The 18,864-nt window shown below is 38.7% G+C and overlaps 1 protein-coding gene across 1 annotated transcript in view; it reads left to right on the forward strand.

The window, feature by feature from the left end:
• Positions 1–18,864, forward strand: part of PLA2G4A (phospholipase A2 group IVA) — a 170,888-nt gene that overhangs the window by 67,337 nt on the left and 84,687 nt on the right. The window contains exons 5-6 of the mRNA XM_075528478.1: positions 608–721; positions 13,562–13,599. Of these exons, the coding sequence (XP_075384593.1) occupies positions 608–721; positions 13,562–13,599 (152 nt within the window). The remainder of the gene's footprint in view (positions 1–607; positions 722–13,561; positions 13,600–18,864) is intronic.

The raw sequence follows: 18,864 nt of genomic DNA on the forward strand, positions 1-18,864 counted from the left end.
GAATTGAAATTCATGTTGAGAGAGATACTTGACTTTTGCTCCCTTACAGCGCTCCTCTTACCAAGTGTCATTGGAAACCAGAGGGCAGCGAGGCAGATTCTTTTGTAGATGGTGTATATCAGTGAAACGCAGGCTCGAGGCAGTCTTCCGTGCTTTCCATAATCTTTGGAGAAAATATGTTTTCTGTTATACAAAGGAGAGATTACTTAAACAAAATGATATAATTGTCCATTTCTTGTAACAAGTTAAAATCAATTTTTTTCAAAATAAATGTGCTGTGTTTTTTTATATATTAAAATGTCCCCCATCTTCCCAAAATAACACTCCCTCAGAAAGAGGATCAAACTACATTTTTGAAGCAAAGATAGTGCAGTCAGGGAATTGAAAAAAAAAAAGGATTGTCATTTTAGCAATGAATAAGTATTAAGAAAGAGAAGTCGGGCATATGAGGACAGTTGCCTAGGGAACAATCAAAGATCTGAAAGGACAGTGGAATGTTATTTGGGAAATTTTATTTCTTTAAGTGTGACAGAGACTTTAAATATAATGTTGAGGTATTCACGGAGAATTTTAATTTTGTCTTCAATCTACCCTTTACTACGAGCAGATCACATTAATGGATGCCAATTATGTCATGGATGAGACCCTAGGGACAGCCACATTTCCTGTCTCTTCGATGAAAGTGGGTGAGAAGAAGGAGGTTCCTTTTATTTTCAATCAAGTAAGGAACAAATGAACTGTTTTATTTTTCCAACTTATTACATACAGAAATCTGTGTTTTCTTGGAATTTGAGTTTGCCTCTTAGAAAATAGTTTTTGTTGCTGGGTGGTGACGGTGGTGATTATATTTATGAATTTGCTTGTTTTTAAAGAGAGTTTTTGAGTTTGCAGAGAAAATTTTATCTTCCCTTCATTTCTTAATCTCATTTTAAAAATCTGAGATTTATAAACTGTATTTGATGTGTGTATTAGGATGGGCTGTCTAGAAAAAGTAACCAGTGAAATTCATGTCTGTATGAAGGAACTTTATATAAAGGAGTCTTAGATAAAGAAGTAACTTAATGTCAAGAAGACATCCAGCCCAGACCAACTTAATTACATCCATGGATCTGAGGGCAACCCAGAGGGAGTTGAAGTTCTCACTGCTTTTCTTGTAGAAGAGGTCCCACCTTCAAGGAGGCACCACCAGGCTGTGACCAAATGGACAGGTTAGACTCCCCTCGACACTTTAATACACACTCAGGTTGACATGAACTCTGTTCCAAGGTGTAAGATACATTGGAGACGTGGATCCCAGTGGAGATTTTACTGCAGAACATTTGGGAGGATAAAGGGAGATGAAAAATCAAGAAGAAATAGCAGAGAGGGAGAGTGGGAAAAAGAGCACAAGAGGTCAATGAAATCTGCTGAGAAATCCTTAGTATCCTCAAATTATAAGTTTCTTCATCAGTGAAGCTTCTGTGGGGGAAAAGCTTTGGTTTAGACCACCCATGTGCACATGAGGGTTGAAACGGCGAAGGGTTGGCCGAAATTGCCCAAAGTTACCATCATCTTCGTAATTCTAGGTTTGATTTCTGACTTCCTTACATGTCTGAGGCTTTGCTAGGTTATTTTGCAACAATAAAACTCTAGGAAATTTGTTTTACAGAACAAATTCATTGCATGAAATTGGTAAGGTTTTAAGTAATTCACCCTGAGAAATGTAAACAATGAGTGGGTCATTTTCCAGGAAGCTGGCTATTGCACGTAGTTTTTGGTTTTGTATACTCTGTGTTTCTGCACACAGTAGGGATAAACTTTTGAGTTCGTTACTTAGGAAAATTTGCCTATTCCTTAATTCTCACCTCCATATAGTGTTTCCTAATTTTGACCATCTCAAATGCCTCTCCTCTTTTATATTCCCATGATGCTCATCTGCATATTCATTGGACTAAATCACAAATAGAGTTCATCTTTTTAATCTTGTTCCTGGAACTAAAATCCTATAGCCAGAAAACCTGCACTACTGAGTTCCAGAGTGAATACATAGTCTACATGTACTGCATGGACTGTAGGCCTCATCTTAAAGTGGACTGATGCCCAGAGTGCTTTTTGAACAGAACGTGAGATCAGAGCCGCTCTGGAGGACTGGGCTCCAACATCCTGCTTGCTTCTTCCTCGGCTCCAGGAAGCATGTCTTTGTTTCTTTGAAACTAGCTGTGTCTCAGAAAAGAATTTAGATCAGGATAAATTTTACTTTTCTTTCTTTTATAACCGCTCAGACCCATGTGTAGGTCTGATGGGTAAGTAATTTGGAGAATTTTCATGGCTCTATATGGGTAGCTGCCTTTGAACAGGTTGAAAAGTGAACATGGTGCTGCAAACCTTCCCACTGGAAGCCAGACAGTCTGTGTTTAAATCCCTCTCTGCCCCCTGGCTTTGCTTTACTTCAGGGAAATAGCAGAATCACTCTGTGCCTCGGTTCACTCATCTGTAAAATGGAGACCATAACTTATAGGGAAGTCATTAGATTAACGTAGTTGATTTTTAATATGTACACATTATAGTATAGCCTCCATTTGTCACTTTGCTGTACTGCGGTGGGTTGCATGTTACTGTTATGCTGGAACTGGTGCCACCAGTATTTCAAATGGCAAAAAAGTGACCCAAGGTCAACAATTAGCAGCAGAGCTTCAAGACTAATATAGACTCAAAAGAAGGAACTGCTTTAGAAATAAGTGGCATGTGAAAATCTTATCAATAGGAATAAATCCACAATCAAGGCCCATGGAAGCAGTGATCAAACAAAAGAATAACATATCACATTAGAAAAATCTGCTGCCAAGGATCTCTTTAAAGTGTTAAAAACAAAGATGCCACTCTGGATGAATGTGAACCTGACTCAAGCCAGGTATGGTCAACCACCTCCTGTCTGTGAAGAATTGATGCCTTTGAATTATCGTGGTAGCACAGAATATTAAATACACCATGGATTGACAGGAGAACAACAAATCTGTTTTGGAAGAAGCCCAGCCAGAACGTACTTTAGAAGTGCGGATAGTGCAATGTCTCCTCATGCACTTTGGACATGCCATTAGGAAGAAGCATCATCCTGAGGAGGGCATCCTGTCTGGGAATGTAGATGATCAGAGCAAGGTGTGAAGACCCTCAAAGAGAAGATGGACACGGTCACTGCAATTGTGAGGCAGTCTGGGACCAGTCAGAGATTCCTTTGTGATTTAGAAGTGACTTGATGGCATCTAACAACAATGACATCAGAATTATAATGTATAATAAAAGGTATATATTTTAATACTTATATTACCTAATTTAAGCAATTACATAAATATAATTATTTCGTTAAATTAAATAATATATCTAATTTATTATATAAAATAGAAATTGTAACATTATTTAAATGTTTATATATGAAGGAACTTAGAAAAGTTTATGGAAAACAGAATGAAAAGATAATGGAATTTCCCATAAACTTTTGAAGCCCTCTCATATTTATATAGTTATTTTATTATACATTAAAGATCACTCTTGTGAGCCCCCGTGGGTAGAGGGTTTCACGCTGGGCTGCTCACCACGAGGTCAGTCATTCAAAACCACCAGCCGCTCCCTGGGAGAAAGATGAGGCTTTCTACTCTCATAAATATCACTCTCGCCCACTGTCACTGAGTTGGTTCCGACTCACAGCAGGCCTGCAGGACAGGGAGGACTGCTCGTGCTGGGTTCTGAGCCTGGAACCTGTGGGAGAAGATTGCCCCCACTTGCCCCTGAGGAGGGGCCGGAGGTTCGCATTGCTGTCCTTGTGACTGGAATCACAATACCCAATGTGTAACTACTACATCGCCGAGTGCTATGCCCCGGCTTTTTATATTAAATATGAAAATTCAGTTATTGATATACTCACGTTTATATTAAATTTATATGTCTATTAAAATACAAATAAAATGATTGTAAGTATTTACTTATACATATCCATATATATGCATGTATGTGTACACGCATGCATGTGTTTTCAGGATAATGCCTGGAGCATACTAGGCACCATATAGGCATTTGTTGGTATTGCTTACATTATCGTTGCCGTGGCTGCTGTTACACACCGAGAAAAGGATGGGATTTCATCAGGCAGAGAAGCAGTCATGAGCTTTACAAGCAGAAGAAACTACCAAAGTAGGTGGTTTTGAAAGAGAACAGCAAGTTGGGGCACCACACCCGTGTGGCAGGTTTAGTTTGGAGCGATTGGTAAACAGTTGAGAGGCTGTCTGTCACAGGCTAAGCTTTGCTCGCTTTACCTATTTGTTACAGGCTTCTGGGCTAGGATCTCAATGATCAGTCACTGAGGGCATTGAACGCGTGTCTGGCTTGTCAGGTGGCATGGCTTTCTCTGCTCGTAGTCGATGCTGTAGGGAAAGTACACTTGCTGCTTCCGGTCTTGTCCTATGGTGGAGTGTAGAACCCTGCGGTATTAAAAAAAGACTTCACATTCCCGAATTTAAATTAGCTGACATAATTATTTTCTTTAGCGTGCCTGAGAAAACAGTTGGCTAAGAAGACTTCCTTTTTATCTCTGTTCTGGACAGTCCTTTGCAATTTTTATTTGAATGGGAGTTCTTAGTGAACCTTGGCAGTGGGGGGGAGGAAGGTCATTCACCGGGTGGTGACAGAGTGGAAAGTACCCTGCGCAGCCCAGCCAGCTTCTTCTGAAACCAGTCTCCATTTCTTGGGGTGTGAGGACATGATTTACAGTCGCTATAAGGGTGGAAGGGAGAATGTGGGAGAATAGTCTTAAACAAACCTTGACAGTGGCTGTGGCAGTCGACTGTGAAGGGTGCGTGGATTCCGTGGAAAGGAAACACATGCTTCAAGCTAAGATATAACCGACTGGCAAACCCCGGCAAGCTTCTGTCTTTCCAGTGTTACCGTGGCGTCATGGTAGAATGTTGCCTGTGGCCAGGAGGAGTCCAGAGATTAGAAGGCTCCACATGGGAATTGCTGTGCCACCCATTGCGGGCAGGAAGTCTGAATTGGGAGGCTGGACCCTAACTGTGCCTGTCATTAACATTTCATCAGACTCTTTGAATTGTCATTATTTCTTTTTGATTCTGATTTCCTTCATCGCCTGTGAAAATCTTGACGAAAGGAGTTCTAAGATACTTGCTGAGAGGAGCAAGACAGTGATTCTAGAAAAAATCACTATCTTTTAGTTGCCTGTAATCACCACCCAGAAGCTCTAAAATGTCCCCATTTTACAGATATATTATGTACGTAATAAAATTACTAAATTAAAATTTTGAAATACTAACTTGCCACTAGATTTGAGTATTTATTCTCTAACTAAAATCCCACTAATTTCCAGAAGTTGAAAACTGTTCCATTGCTGGGGGATAATCTTTTGTTGAGTATGGAAGAGACATTCATGTTAAAGTGATAAATAATATAGCAAGTAGCATTATGAGGCATCCTTTCACTGAATTTCTTACTTGACATTTATGTTTTAAACACCTGTCACGTTCCAGGCAATGGGCAAGCAGCAGGGGAAATTCCAGACAATGTGCTAACTCTCAGGAAGCTTACATTGTGGTAAGGGGGATACATAGACCACAGTGTTAAATTGACAATCAGCACAAGATCCACTGATGAGAGCCGTATAGACAACAAAGCAGGCTGGAATATTAGAGGACAGTGGTGGGCAATTAAAGTTTGGTTGGTCAAGGAAGGCCTCTTCAAAGGATTACATTTCCATCCCAAATTCTATAGGTAAAAATTTCCAAAAAAGTTTATATAACTACATAGTTAAATAACTTCAGCTTAGAGCTTCATTAATATTTCATGTACTTTCATTGTTAGACATTTCTCTATCTAGCTTTCTTCAAATCATCTGTTTTTCGATCCATTTAAAAATTGTAGGCTCTGGTGCGCGTTATTCCTGAACTCTAGTGTGTTAAGATCTAGAGTTCAGTACTGAGGTTTTAAGTTCTAAAGGAGTAGCGTGGATGATACGTGCGATGAGAATGATAAGCAGGCATTTATTTATTCATTTATCTTTAACAAATAGCTATTGAGTACATACTTTGTGGCAGAAACAGTTTGAGGCCCTATCTCTTAAGTAATGAGGGAGCCCTGCTGGAGCCCGGGGTTACGAGTCCGTCTGCTATCTGCAAGGCCAGCGGTATGAAACCACCAGCTGCTCCTTGGGAGAAAGAAGAGGCTTTCTATTTCCATAACGATTTATAGCCTCAGAAACCCACCATGGAAATTCCGCCCGATCCTATAGGGTCACTATGAGTCGGCATAGACTTGATAGCAGTGAGTTCTTAACAAATGGATCAAGTGAACTCTCTTTGCCACCTTCTATATTCTGTTTAAGGAGATAAAAAAGAGGCAAGGTTGATAAGTAAAAAGCAGTTTTCTCAGGAAGTGATAGCTTATAAGAACCAGATAAAATCAATTGTGAGTCCACATATGGCAAAGTAGGACTGTCCTCCCTGGGATTTTTAAAAGGTGGCATTTTTAGAAGTTAATCACCAGATCTTTTTTCTAATGCAAATCTGGGTGTACTTGAGCTGATGATATTTTGGGTAACAGACAAGTGCATTCACGTTTTTGCACCACCCAGAACCTCTATCTAGTGATAAGTGCTAACTTATCCAGGGAAGGAAGGTAGGAGGCCACGCGTAGGTGTGTGGAAGGTGACACACACACACACAGTTATAAATACATACCTGGAGTTATCTGAGGGCCCAAGGCCCTGGGATGAGAAAGACTGTGCAGTGTAAGTATGGCCGGTATTGAGTAAGGCCAAGGAGGGGGTCGTGGCTGGGACACAGAGAAATAGTAGTAAGGAAAGTAGTAGATGAAATCAGAGAGGTAAAAAAGGGACTGCAGGGAAGTAAAAATATGGACATCACTGTGGATTCTAATGGAAACCAGTGCCTTCAGAAAGTCTTTAAATTAGGAATGAGGTTGGCTTACTAATTGACAAAGACAGCCGTGATGCAGGCAGAAGCTTCACCAACGGCAAGGGACTAAGAAGGACAAAACCACTTCAAAGCGTCGTGTCTAGACAAGTTTGTTGGGAGCAGAGCGTTCACGTGTGAAGGAAGGATTGGTACATTGGGATCAGACCACAAAAGCTCTTAAATATAACAGTTAGAAATTTGAATGTAATCTCACTGAGAGTAGTGAGCTTTGGAAAGTTTTTTGATTAAGTAATAGGGAAATTTAGATTTTATTTTTTCCTCAAAAGAATGAGCAAGCAAACTATGAATAGGTAAAGATTAAAAAAAACTTTGCGATTGAAAATAAAAAAGTTGATGGCTTCGGTGGAAAGTGACTGGTGTGGGGAGGCAGGGGGACTCCAGTGTGAAGTATGGAGATCGCATCAATGGGTCAAGATGCTTTAAAGGGAAAGACTGCTTAGCAGCAGGGAGGAGTAGACAGTGTTAGAGAGCATGTGTTTACAGTGGCTTTCCACCCCCCCCCCCATTTTATTGGGAGCTCATATAGCTCTTATCCATCATCCATCCATCCATTGTGTCAAGCACATTTGTACATTTGTTGCCATCATCATTTTCAAAACATTTGCTTTCTGCTTGAGTCCTAGGTATCAGCTCCTCATTCTATTCCCTCCCACCCTCACCCCTCCCTCATGAACCCTTGATAATTTATAAATTATTATTTTTTCATATCTTATACTGTCCAACGTATCCCTTCACCCACTTTTCTGTTGTTCATGCCCTATGAAGGAGGTTATATGTAGATCCTTGTAATCGGTTCCCCTTTTCCACCCCACCCTCCCTCCATTCTCCCTCCATCCTGCCCCCCCCCTCCACTACAGCAGCTTTTCATTCTTCTCCAGACTCTATGATTTATCATTCACTTTTAGGAAAAATACATTATTTTTGAGAAATTTTTTTTTCTGAAAACAGAATTTTTTGAAAGCCTGGCTCTATAGTTTTTGTTTCCAAGTTGAGATTCATGAAATCAGGATTACGTTGTGTCCTGTAGAGTCATCATTTTAGAGATGTCAGAGGTGTTATTTGAGAGAAGCTACAGCCTTCTAGTGCTGACCCCAGCTGAGAGTCAGATTCACAGTGTGTGTTCCCACCAGCATCCCCACTACTACCTGTGTGAGGTCACACCAGTTATGTACTCTCGCTGTGCCATACATATTCATCTGTAAGACATGCCCCTTAAAATGACAGGAAATATATACTTGGACACTGTGAGAACACTGCCTGGTCTGGTGAGCATTAAGCAAATATGACATATCCTCATTATAATTCTGACTGGCCAGATTTAACTAAGCATTTGTACACTTCATTCGAACAGATTTAACTGACTATCAAACTTACTTGTTTCAATTGGTTGATAAAATGTATTGAAATGCCACATTTACATATACTACAGCCTATACATTTACTGATCATGTGTGTCATGGCAGTTCAGAAATGTTTTAGTTATCTGTCCTTGCATATGTCATACTGTATTGTTGAATGTCAGGAAAGGTATGCATATCCTTTCCACAAACAGAAAATCATCAGGTTATCTGGATTATATGAAGAAAAATGTGGCATCAGGATTGGAGAAAGGCTCATTAACAATCTGAAATGGTACACCTTTGCTGGCTGAAAGTGAGGGACAATTGCGACACTTGCACACGGAGATGAAGGAGTGCAGCCTTCGGTAAGGATCACAGCTCAGCGTAATGAAGACCCACATGCTCACAATTGGACCAATAGGTAATATATGATAAATAGAGAAAAGATGGATGTTTTCGAGGATTCTGTCTTCTTGGATCCACATCAATGCTCATGGAAACAACAGTCAGCAGATAAAAAGATGCAGTGCATTGCTGTACAAGGCTCCGTTCGCGTCTTGAAAAGCAAGGATATTAGTTTGAAGACTAAGGCGCGCCTGACCCAAGCCATAGTGTTTCAATTCCCTCACATGCACGTGAAGTTGGCCATAGACTAAAGATGATGGAGTACAAACTGATGTGTTTGAATTGTGTTGCCAGAGAAGAATATTGAAAATGCCATGGACCGCTAAAAGGAGAGATCCTTCTGTCTTGGAGGTAGTATAGCCAGAATGCTCTTTAAAGGCAAGGAAGATGAGACTTTTTCTTACATATTTTGGACATATCGTCGGGATAGTCAAATCTCAGAAAGTCATCCTGCTTAATAACGTGATGGGCAGCAGAAGCGAGGGAGGCTCTCAAGAAGGCGGGTTGACAGTGGCTGCATCAATGGGCTCAAGCACAGCAACAACTGTGAGGGTGGTGCGGGACTGGGCAGTGTTTCGTTCTGTTGTGCTATGGGTTGCTCTGGGTTGGAACCAACTTGATGGTAGCTTAAAACAACAACTATATATACAAATCACAAACATTTGTTATTTCAACCATTTTTTGTGCATAATTCAGTGACAGGTTCAATATGTTGTACAACCCTCACTACTATTTATTCCCGATTTTTGGACAAAATTTTAGTGTCCTTAAAGCAATACCTGTTTATTTCTCTCTCTCACTTGACCAACTAAAAACCAAAACATAGCACATGACACACAACACACATGGGATAGCATTTTGATTAGCAGCTGATCTAATTCATCATTTGTTTCATCCATCCTTGGAAACAACTATTAAACATGTACGTATGTTCTCTATGTATTCGCCTGTTCTGGAGAGTTTATCTAAGGGGTCCCATGCATTAGTTCTCCTTTCTGTTTGACTAGTTCACTCATAAGTCCTCAAGGTTCATCCACTTTGTACCCCACATAAGAAGTTCATTTCTATTTACATTCACTGCCATCACGTTACTTCCAACTCATAATGACTCTACAGGGCAGTGTAGAAATGACCTTCTGGTTTTCTGAGACTTTAAAACCTTCTCGGTGTAGACAATTTCATCTTCCTCCCAAAGAGTGCATGGTGTGTTAAAACCAGTGGGGTAGTGGCCACTGTGTAATCAACCCTCCCAATAGACATGGCTGACTGATACAATACATAGATACCATCTTTTGTTTATCCATTACTCTGTTGGGGAACGCTTGCCTGTTTGCACCTTTTGGTTATTGCGAGTAATGCTGCAGTGAACACTGGTCTAAAATGATCTATTGGAGTCCGTGCTAATGGCCCTTTGGGTATGAACCTACAGTGGAATTTGGTGGTAACTTTATAGTGTACAGAAACAGTGTCCAGAATTTAATGTTTTTTGAGTAAAAAAAAATAGCCCACTTCAGAACATCATGAAAATCATATCTCATGGCTTCTGTTATCTGTCTCATTTTGGCTAACTTTCCTTGATTGTTGATTATTCATGTTTCATATTTGAAGATTAGTAAGTATGTAGTTCCATAGAAGAGAAGCAGTGGCAATTTTTTTCTTTTAAAATTGGATTTTGATGATAAATTCAGAATGCTAAGTTATAATCAGATGACTGCTTTGGCAATACAACTCTTTATGTGATAAGTCAAAGACTACAATTTAGGTAAGTTACTGAGAGAAAGAGAAAGTTCAGAGAGAAAACAAGAGCAGTGTGTAATTTTGTGAAATAAGCAGGGCCTCCTGGGCGAGGACCTGCAGGACGTAACTGACGCAGGGCGGGGTTCAAATTTGGTCAAGCAATTCCTGGCTTGATGAGGGAATGCATTTTTTAAAATTTGGGGATGCTAGCAACAGAAACGACTGTGTTCTTTCTCTTCTTCTTCTTCTTCTTCTTCTTCTTCTTCTTCTTCTTCTTCTTCTTCTTCTTCTTCTTCTTCTTCTTCTTCTTCAATAACATGTAGCTTTAACATAGGGCAGTTTAGGATGCTCTTTCATCTTTGTCATGTATCTTTTGAATGTGTGTGCCATCAAAGAGCAGAACACGTCCAGTTGACTGACCATTGCACCCCCAGCTTGACACACGCTTGAGACTTGCATCATTTTTGGATGACTTAGTACGTAAAGTCCCCATTGGAAGCACCTAGCTCCTTGTAACAGAGATAATGAGACGCTAGAGAGTCTGAAGGATTCGCATTTGGGGAAAACAGAGATAATTAGGATTTGGTAGGGGTATTCTAGGAAATCAGTTTAGGGTAATCATTGGATTGCTAAGCACATGTTCCACATGCAAACCCATCAGGTGCTCTGTGGGACAGCGGTGAAGCTATGTACACCTGTAAAGATTCAGAGCCCACAAAGCCTAGCAAAGGTTGGGTATAGCTTTTGGAATATTAAACTGTACTCCAGAACTTACACTAACTTCTTTACCAGGAAAAGGGCAGTTCCAAAAAGTTAGGCTGTAGTCAAATGTAAAAAGGAAAACCATTTAATAGAATGGTACATTGCTATAAGGCAAATTACTCATTACTTTATTTAAAAATATTTTAAAACACTGTTTTGGAAGATGGGGAGGGGAGGAATACAATTAAACTAACTTCTTGGGTCATGAATTAAACAAATCTCACTGGCAAATATCTTTTTTTTCTTTATTAGGAACCATCATTTAAATAACTCATTTCAGTAGTACCTCGTGCAAAATTTAAATATACAAAATCTTGGTTAACTATGACATAGCTGGTATTGACAAGAGTATAATTTTCCAGACACCCTTGAGCTGCTTCACTGTCAGATCCTCGTATGTTCCTGTTTCATAGGAGGGAGTTGTAGTGTAGATTATATAAATTTTAAATATTTAAAAATAACCAACTCAAAGATAGTGATTCTTGAGGATAAGGAAAATAATAAACTGAAATATGATGGATCAGATATCCAAGTTATCTTTTATTGAAAGCAAATGAAAGTTGTAAATACTGGGATGTATTACTAAAAAAGACCTTGCACATTTTTAAAGCTCTTTCCTACTCCTACAGATCCTACGTTTAAAATAACGTGACTATGTACATCTGTTTGGAATACTCAATGCAAAGTACCTCCTTATGCCAGGCACTAGGTTTTTGCTAAAACAGCATTATTATAAACAACCCTGCAAAGTTTATAAGACAATGAAAGGGTTAGGTACTTCAACATTGTCCTCAAATCTGTAGATATTTTAAAATAGCATCTTTCTTCCAGTATTTTCTCCCACTAACCAACTTCCAGTGTATCATTGTTCATGGTTTTCCTCTGTGCAATGCAAAGAGGAGGTTGTTGCTTTCTACAATAGTGTACAATGAGCAGAGGCTGCTTCTACTATTTAGAATTCTTATAAGAAGTGGAATTTTATAATTTGTCCTGGCTCGTAGTTTGGTATTATAGAGTTGACGAGAACTGTGGGGATTTGGTCATCCTTCCTTCTAATTACCTTTGTGTAATAAAAGCATGAAGGAAACTGGTAAAGTAAAAATGCAATGTGTGGGAAGGAGTTTACAGTAATTGTTAATGCCTTAGAAGAAGTACATATTTTTGTGACTGCTCTATCTGAATGAGATGTACAGTTAAAATGTGTGGAAAGATTTTGAATGTCAAGGTTCACAACATGTCTAAACATAATGCATCAATTGAGAAGGTTTAAAATCATCTTCTGACAGATGATTCTATGGAACCACATATGGAAATAAGAATCCATGTCCACATGAAAAGAACCATGGAATCCTAAAATATTCCAACTTGAAGATGATGTCGTGCTTTCTCCTGGCCTTTAATTAAAACATCTTCTCAGTTTGATGGGACCATGAGTGTCTTAGTCCTGTATTTGTTGAGGGTTATGAAAAGCACATTCTTATTGAGAAGACAACTATGACTACAATCAGTGTAGTCTGGCTTTCCTTTGATGTATTAAATTGTCAGGAACCAGTAGGTATTGAATATACTCAGTAACTAGTATTTTAATGTATAAATATTAAAATATATACTTTATAAATAAATATATTTATATAGCATATTTAACACATAAGTATTTTAATATATAAATCAATTTGGGAAGCAAGTTTTTCTTCAACATTTTTCCCTCACTAAATCAGAAGGACATTTTAAAATTTAATTCCTTCCATTTGTTGGAAAATTCCATGCTGAGTATTGTTCATTTTTTCATTTCTATATGCCTATGATGGTAGTGTTTTATGGGGAAATACCTTAAAACAGTCTCATTTTTAATGAAAGGTATTACATTTCTTGAACACATAGACCATGTTAGTCTCTCCTCCAGAGTCCATTGCTATTGAGTCTATTCTAATTCACAGGGAACCCAGAGGCCAGACAGAATGGCCCATGTGGTTTCAAAGGCCTTAAATCTTTTTAAAAAAATCATTTTGTTGGGGGCTCGTACAATTCTTATCACAATCTATACATACATCCATTGTGTCAAGAACATATGTACATTTGTTGCCATCCTCATTCTCAAAACATTTGCCTTCTACTTGAGCCCTTAATATCGGCTGCTCATTTTTCCCCTCCTTCCCCACTTCATGGAAACAGGCGGCCATATCTTTCCCCCACAGAGTTTGGGAGGCTCCCCTGGCTAACATTTTGGTTAACACGTGAGTGTTCAGCCCCTATGCTATCAGGGGTCCTTATGTTTGAACTAGCACTGCCTATATAAAAAAACGTATTCCATTTTTGACCTAATCTAACTGGTCTATCTTTTAGGTCACTGAAATGATTCTGGAAATGTCTCTTGAAGTTTGGTAAGTGTATTTCTTTAGTTGTAAACGATCCACTGATTAATTTTGTCTAATAATATTCATTATTATACATGAAATAATGAACCCAACATAAAAAATCCCCTTGGTTACTTTGATTTTCTATCTTTTTAATTTTATTTATTTTTGAATAGCTACAGCAATAACCACTACAATTCTATATTTAATTTTTAATTAGGTGGGCAAATAATAGCATATGAGATATACCTTTTAATGAAATGGTTGTAATTATTTGTCTACACTTTATTTAGATTCAAATAGATTTTCAAAGATAGTAAGGTTTACCAAAATAGGAAATCATAGCAATACATTTTTATAAATGGAAAAATTAAAATATAATTAATTTTGTTTCTATTGCTGTGCTAGACTATAAATAGTCAAGTCACATGGTGTGTAATCCCTTTCAGAGTGGCCTAGAAAACAATTTGTTGAAAAGTTTTTCACTGCAGATGATGATTTTTAGCGGTCAAAAAGTAACCTTGGTAATTACTTGATTACTTGAACTAATACTGAGATCAGTAAAGACCACCCTCTATGAATTTTATTGTGTTTTTTTGAACTTCTCCATTGAAGTTGGTTTCACTAAAGTTACAAATGAATATTTCACACAAAAATCATACCGTTTAGTGTAAATTTCTTGTGATTCCACAAATATATGATAGATAGGAACATATGATACTGTTTTTCCCTGTTATTTTGATGGCGATTTGACTTCATACATAATTAGCATAAACTATCACCCTCCTTCAATATAGGTCACGAAATATCAAAAGATAAATTAAGTTGTTTTGGATTATGGTGATCTGTGCCTAAAATAGGTATATTTTGGCTTGAGTTTAGAAATTAATTCTGTTTGACTGTCAGGGTTACGGTGATGTTAGAAGTAGGATCATCCAAAGTGGCGAGGCTCCAGCACAAGTCCTGTCCTCAGACAGGCGGGGATGAAAGAAGAGATGAGCCAATTCTGAACAATTAGCCACTATAAACTTCTTAATAACAACAGTACAGTGTCTGACATTATGCCGCATTTGAGCTCCTAAGATTGGAAGGCACTCAAAATACGACTGGGAAGAGCTGCTTCCTTAGAGTGACGTGTAACTGAAATGGATTGAGCAAAGCTTTGGGGACCTTTATTTGCTGAAGTGACATGAAGAAAACATGAGAAGAAACAACTGCAAACATGTGGAATGTAAGAAGTATGATTCTTGGAAAACTGTATGCTATTAAAAATGAAATGTAACCCAAAGATTCTAGGCAGTCGTGAGCTGAAATGAACTGATATGGCCAATTCAAACTAGATAATCATTTGGTTTACTATTCTAAAATGACACACTAATGAGGGATGGATCACATTGATGATTAATAAGATCATTTCAAGGTTCCTTCTGAAGCACAATGTTTTAAGTGATAGGATAACATCCATATTTCTACAAGTTAATATGTCTGTCTATTCAGTATTATGCATCCAGTAATAATACCAAAGATAAATAAATGGAAATTTTAGACTGAAATTGATCACACATGCAATCAATATGTGTTGATAATTACTGGTGGTTGGAATTCTAACATGGGAAGGATGAGTAGGAAAATATGGTCATTTGATAGAATTTTATCTCTTGATAGAATTTTGCAAGATCAATGACTTATTCATCGTAAATACCTCCGTGAATCAGTTGAATTGTCTGGTATGTTTTTTCTATCTATAGTCTTTGTACCTCCCACCAAAGGGCTGGTGGGAACATGCAGATAGAGTGTCATGTAATTTAATGTGGGGATTGGTCAGTTTTGTTATTCCACTAAGTATAACGTAAGTCATCTCAGAGGCAAGAATGGAGGCTCTCATCTCCATCAAAAAGAAAGACTTACGAGTGGCGTACATTTTGGACCACAAGTAGCCTGCGTGCACAGAGCAGCAGTGGCAGAAGACGTGGCAAAAGAGGCAGCTACCCTGAGAGCACAAGACAGATCCGCGGGTTTCCCAGGCCATAGACCAAATAAGCAGAACGTGTTCTTGCCCGAGGAGTCAGGCAAGACCCTGGATTCACAGTGAAATGTCTGTCGGGCTCTTCAAGGACCTTTGTCGTACTTACACAAGTGGAGCAGGACCAGAGAGAGACATGCTCGCAGACATTGCTGAAGTGAGGCTGTTTTAACTGGGAAACTGTAGATTTTGATCCTAAAATGTAACATGTTAGTTTTCTAATAACTTACATTAAATTGAATATGTTCTGTGAGTTTCAGTGGACTCTTGAAGCCAGCGGCGAAGTCACATGCTGTGCAAGAGACAGGCGGTGTCAGAAAAGGTGTAAGAGATCTGCAGGGTGGCGGATTGTCTCAGAGCGCTGGCCTTGGTTGGTGATTTTCTTCCTTTCCCCTTGTGAAATCAGAGGATGCCAGATGAGATCCCATATCCATCTTGCACCTATTTTCAACAACATACATGCACAAATGCTGCAAAGACAGGTGGACCTCTCCATATGGAATATACCTGAATCAGTTCAACCACATTCATGGAAACAGCTAATAGGATAAGCAAAACACAAGGCCAGTTTAAGTTGAATGAGAAGAAAACTAAAATAAAATAAATGAGAAGCAAACTAAAATAAACCAAAATAAATCCAACATACAGCCTTGAATAGATCCCATTTGAATTTAGAAACCCTTTCAGATTAGATGTAACTCAATGAACAAGAATGATGGAAAGTTAGGTGAGTAGGAGGCCATCAGAACATTTCACATGAAGGAAACCCACAGACCCTGAAGAAGACAAGAAAGGAAGAAAAAGCCAAATTGTATGTCAGAAGAGACTCTGAAACTTGCTTTCTAACGGAGAAAAGCTAAAGTGACCTAAAAGAGATAAGCAGAAACTGTTAAAGGGTAGATAGAAGAAAATGTAACATAACCTGGAACCCGAAAACCAGGAAACAAGCACATACTGGAAAAAAAACTGAAGGAAAAAATTAAACCTTAAGATGCAATATTTAAGATTTTTATGGACAAACTATTGAAAGAAAGATGCGGCATCAGGGAAGTTGAAAGGAATGCACTGAATAAATACACCAATAAAATTTGGTCAGTGTCCGACCATTTTAAGAGACAGAATATGATTAAGAAGCAAACATTTTAAAGGAAGAAGTTTCAGTTGCACTGAAGGCGAGGGTGAAAAGCCAGCTCCAGGAATTATGGAATGTAACGGAAATCCGTCAATGAACAGATGCAGCTGTGGAGGCTCCCGTTCATCTGTGCCAAGGGATTTGGAAGGCGGCAAACTGTCAGCCGTCTGGAAGAGATTCACATCTGTGACCATTCCAAAACAAGACGTCTCAACAGAATGAAGAACTCATCAAGCAATAGCATCAGCATCACGCAGAAGTAAAATTTTGCTAAAACATATTCATGGAATGGTTGCAGCGGCACCTAGGCAGCTTCCAGACATTTAAGCCAGAGTCGGAAGAAAATACGGTATGTGGGATATCCTTGCTGATGTCAAAAGGATCTTGATTGAAAGCAGGGTATACCAGATGCTTACTTGCTTTATTGATTATGCAAAGTTATTTGACTGTGTGGATTATAACAAACTATGGACAAAATTGCAAAGAAAGTAAATCCACAGCATTTAATTTTGCTCTTGTGAAACCTGTGCACAGACCAAGATGCAGATGTTGGAACACAACAAAGGATGGTTGGTGGTTTAAAACCGAATGGAAAGTTGTGTATGAAGTTATATGTTTTCACTATGGTTATTCAATGTCTGCTGAGAAATGGAACATACAATGAAAAGCAAGGCTTCAGGATTGCAGAACAGTTTATTAACTTGCAACATGTGTATGGCACAATTTTGCTTGGTGAAAGCCAAGAGGATGTGAAGCACTTACTGTTGAAGATCAAAGAAGACAGTCTCTAGTGTGGATTTCCACTCAATGCAAAGACAATAAAGTACTCACAACTGGAACAATAGACAACATCACGGAGAGTAAAGAAAATATTAAAGTTGCCAGGATTTCATTTTTCTTGAGTCCACAATCAAAACTCATGAGAGCAGCCAGTTTCCTTTAGGCAAATTTCCAGCACCCAACTTCTGTGAAGTGTGAAGAGGCAAAGGTGACAACAACAATAAATACACAGAGCTGACAGATTCATAACCATTTGTTCTACCAAATTGGCTTAGATTGAACCAGTTTGAACCAGTTCAAAGTCTTGCTACCAATCTCTGGACCATGTTCTCTGTAGTGACTTTTGATCACTATAATAATTATCTCGCCAGTAACTTAATATTTCTCTTACACACGATTGGCAGCATGCTTATATCATAACCACATCTCTTGCCCTGGATTTTGAACATCATCTGAACCAGTGCCATCCTGCTCATGATAGTGGAATCCTGTCTAATTATGGTGGCGGACAACACCACTTTGAAGGTGTGTCACTCTCCTACAGGGCTACCAGTAATCCATCCTCAGGCGTCAGCTCTTGAAAGGGCTTACTCCACCTCCGCTGAGCTTCTCATGCCATCGTCCCAATCCTTAATGGCCACTGTTGTGATACTGGGTCATATTTGTCAAGTTGTAAAGTTCTTGTCTGTTCTGTTTTGCTTTGTTGGCCGTGAACAGAATTAATTATAAGGGCAAGTAGGCTTTGTCCATAAGTTGGATGTCCATATTTTGGGGGTGGTGGGGGTGATGCTGTATTGCCAGGATTGTGGAGAGAGACACACATTCAAAGGCTCAGTTGACTGCCACCTTTGATCCTTTGATCGTCTGGATTCTTCAGGTAACATTTAGTTGCTGTGCAACGTGCTTCGTTGTGCTTGTTTTCTCGGATGCGGAATATCTGCAGTGCACCCGCCTGTAGCTTTCCTGTTCACCCATATTTTACGAAATCAGATCTCTTTTGGCATGGCTTCATTAACCACGACTGAATCAGGAAGAACTGGTTTGAAGCTCGACTTTGTAGTGTTTTCCGTCCTTTTAGGCTTTACAAGAAAGAAATACACTCAACTAACAGAAATAAGGCTTAAATGTATTTTAATCTCAAGGAAAGAACTTAGTTTTATGAATGATTAAGTGACATTATGGTATTAGTGATATTTTTGACTTCTACATCTTAAAAATTTGTTCACAATGTAGATTTCTAGCTTTTTAATTTGTTTTCTACATCCAGTACTGACATTTAGGATTTAACACTAGGACCTCTGGTGGTATTTTTTCTTCTTCTTTCCTCGTGAGGTATTGTTTTATGCAGGAAAGTACA

Source organism: Tenrec ecaudatus, chromosome 1 (genome assembly GCF_050624435.1).
Source record: "Tenrec ecaudatus isolate mTenEca1 chromosome 1, mTenEca1.hap1, whole genome shotgun sequence".
Classification (NCBI taxonomy): Eukaryota; Metazoa; Chordata; class Mammalia; order Afrosoricida; family Tenrecidae; genus Tenrec; species Tenrec ecaudatus.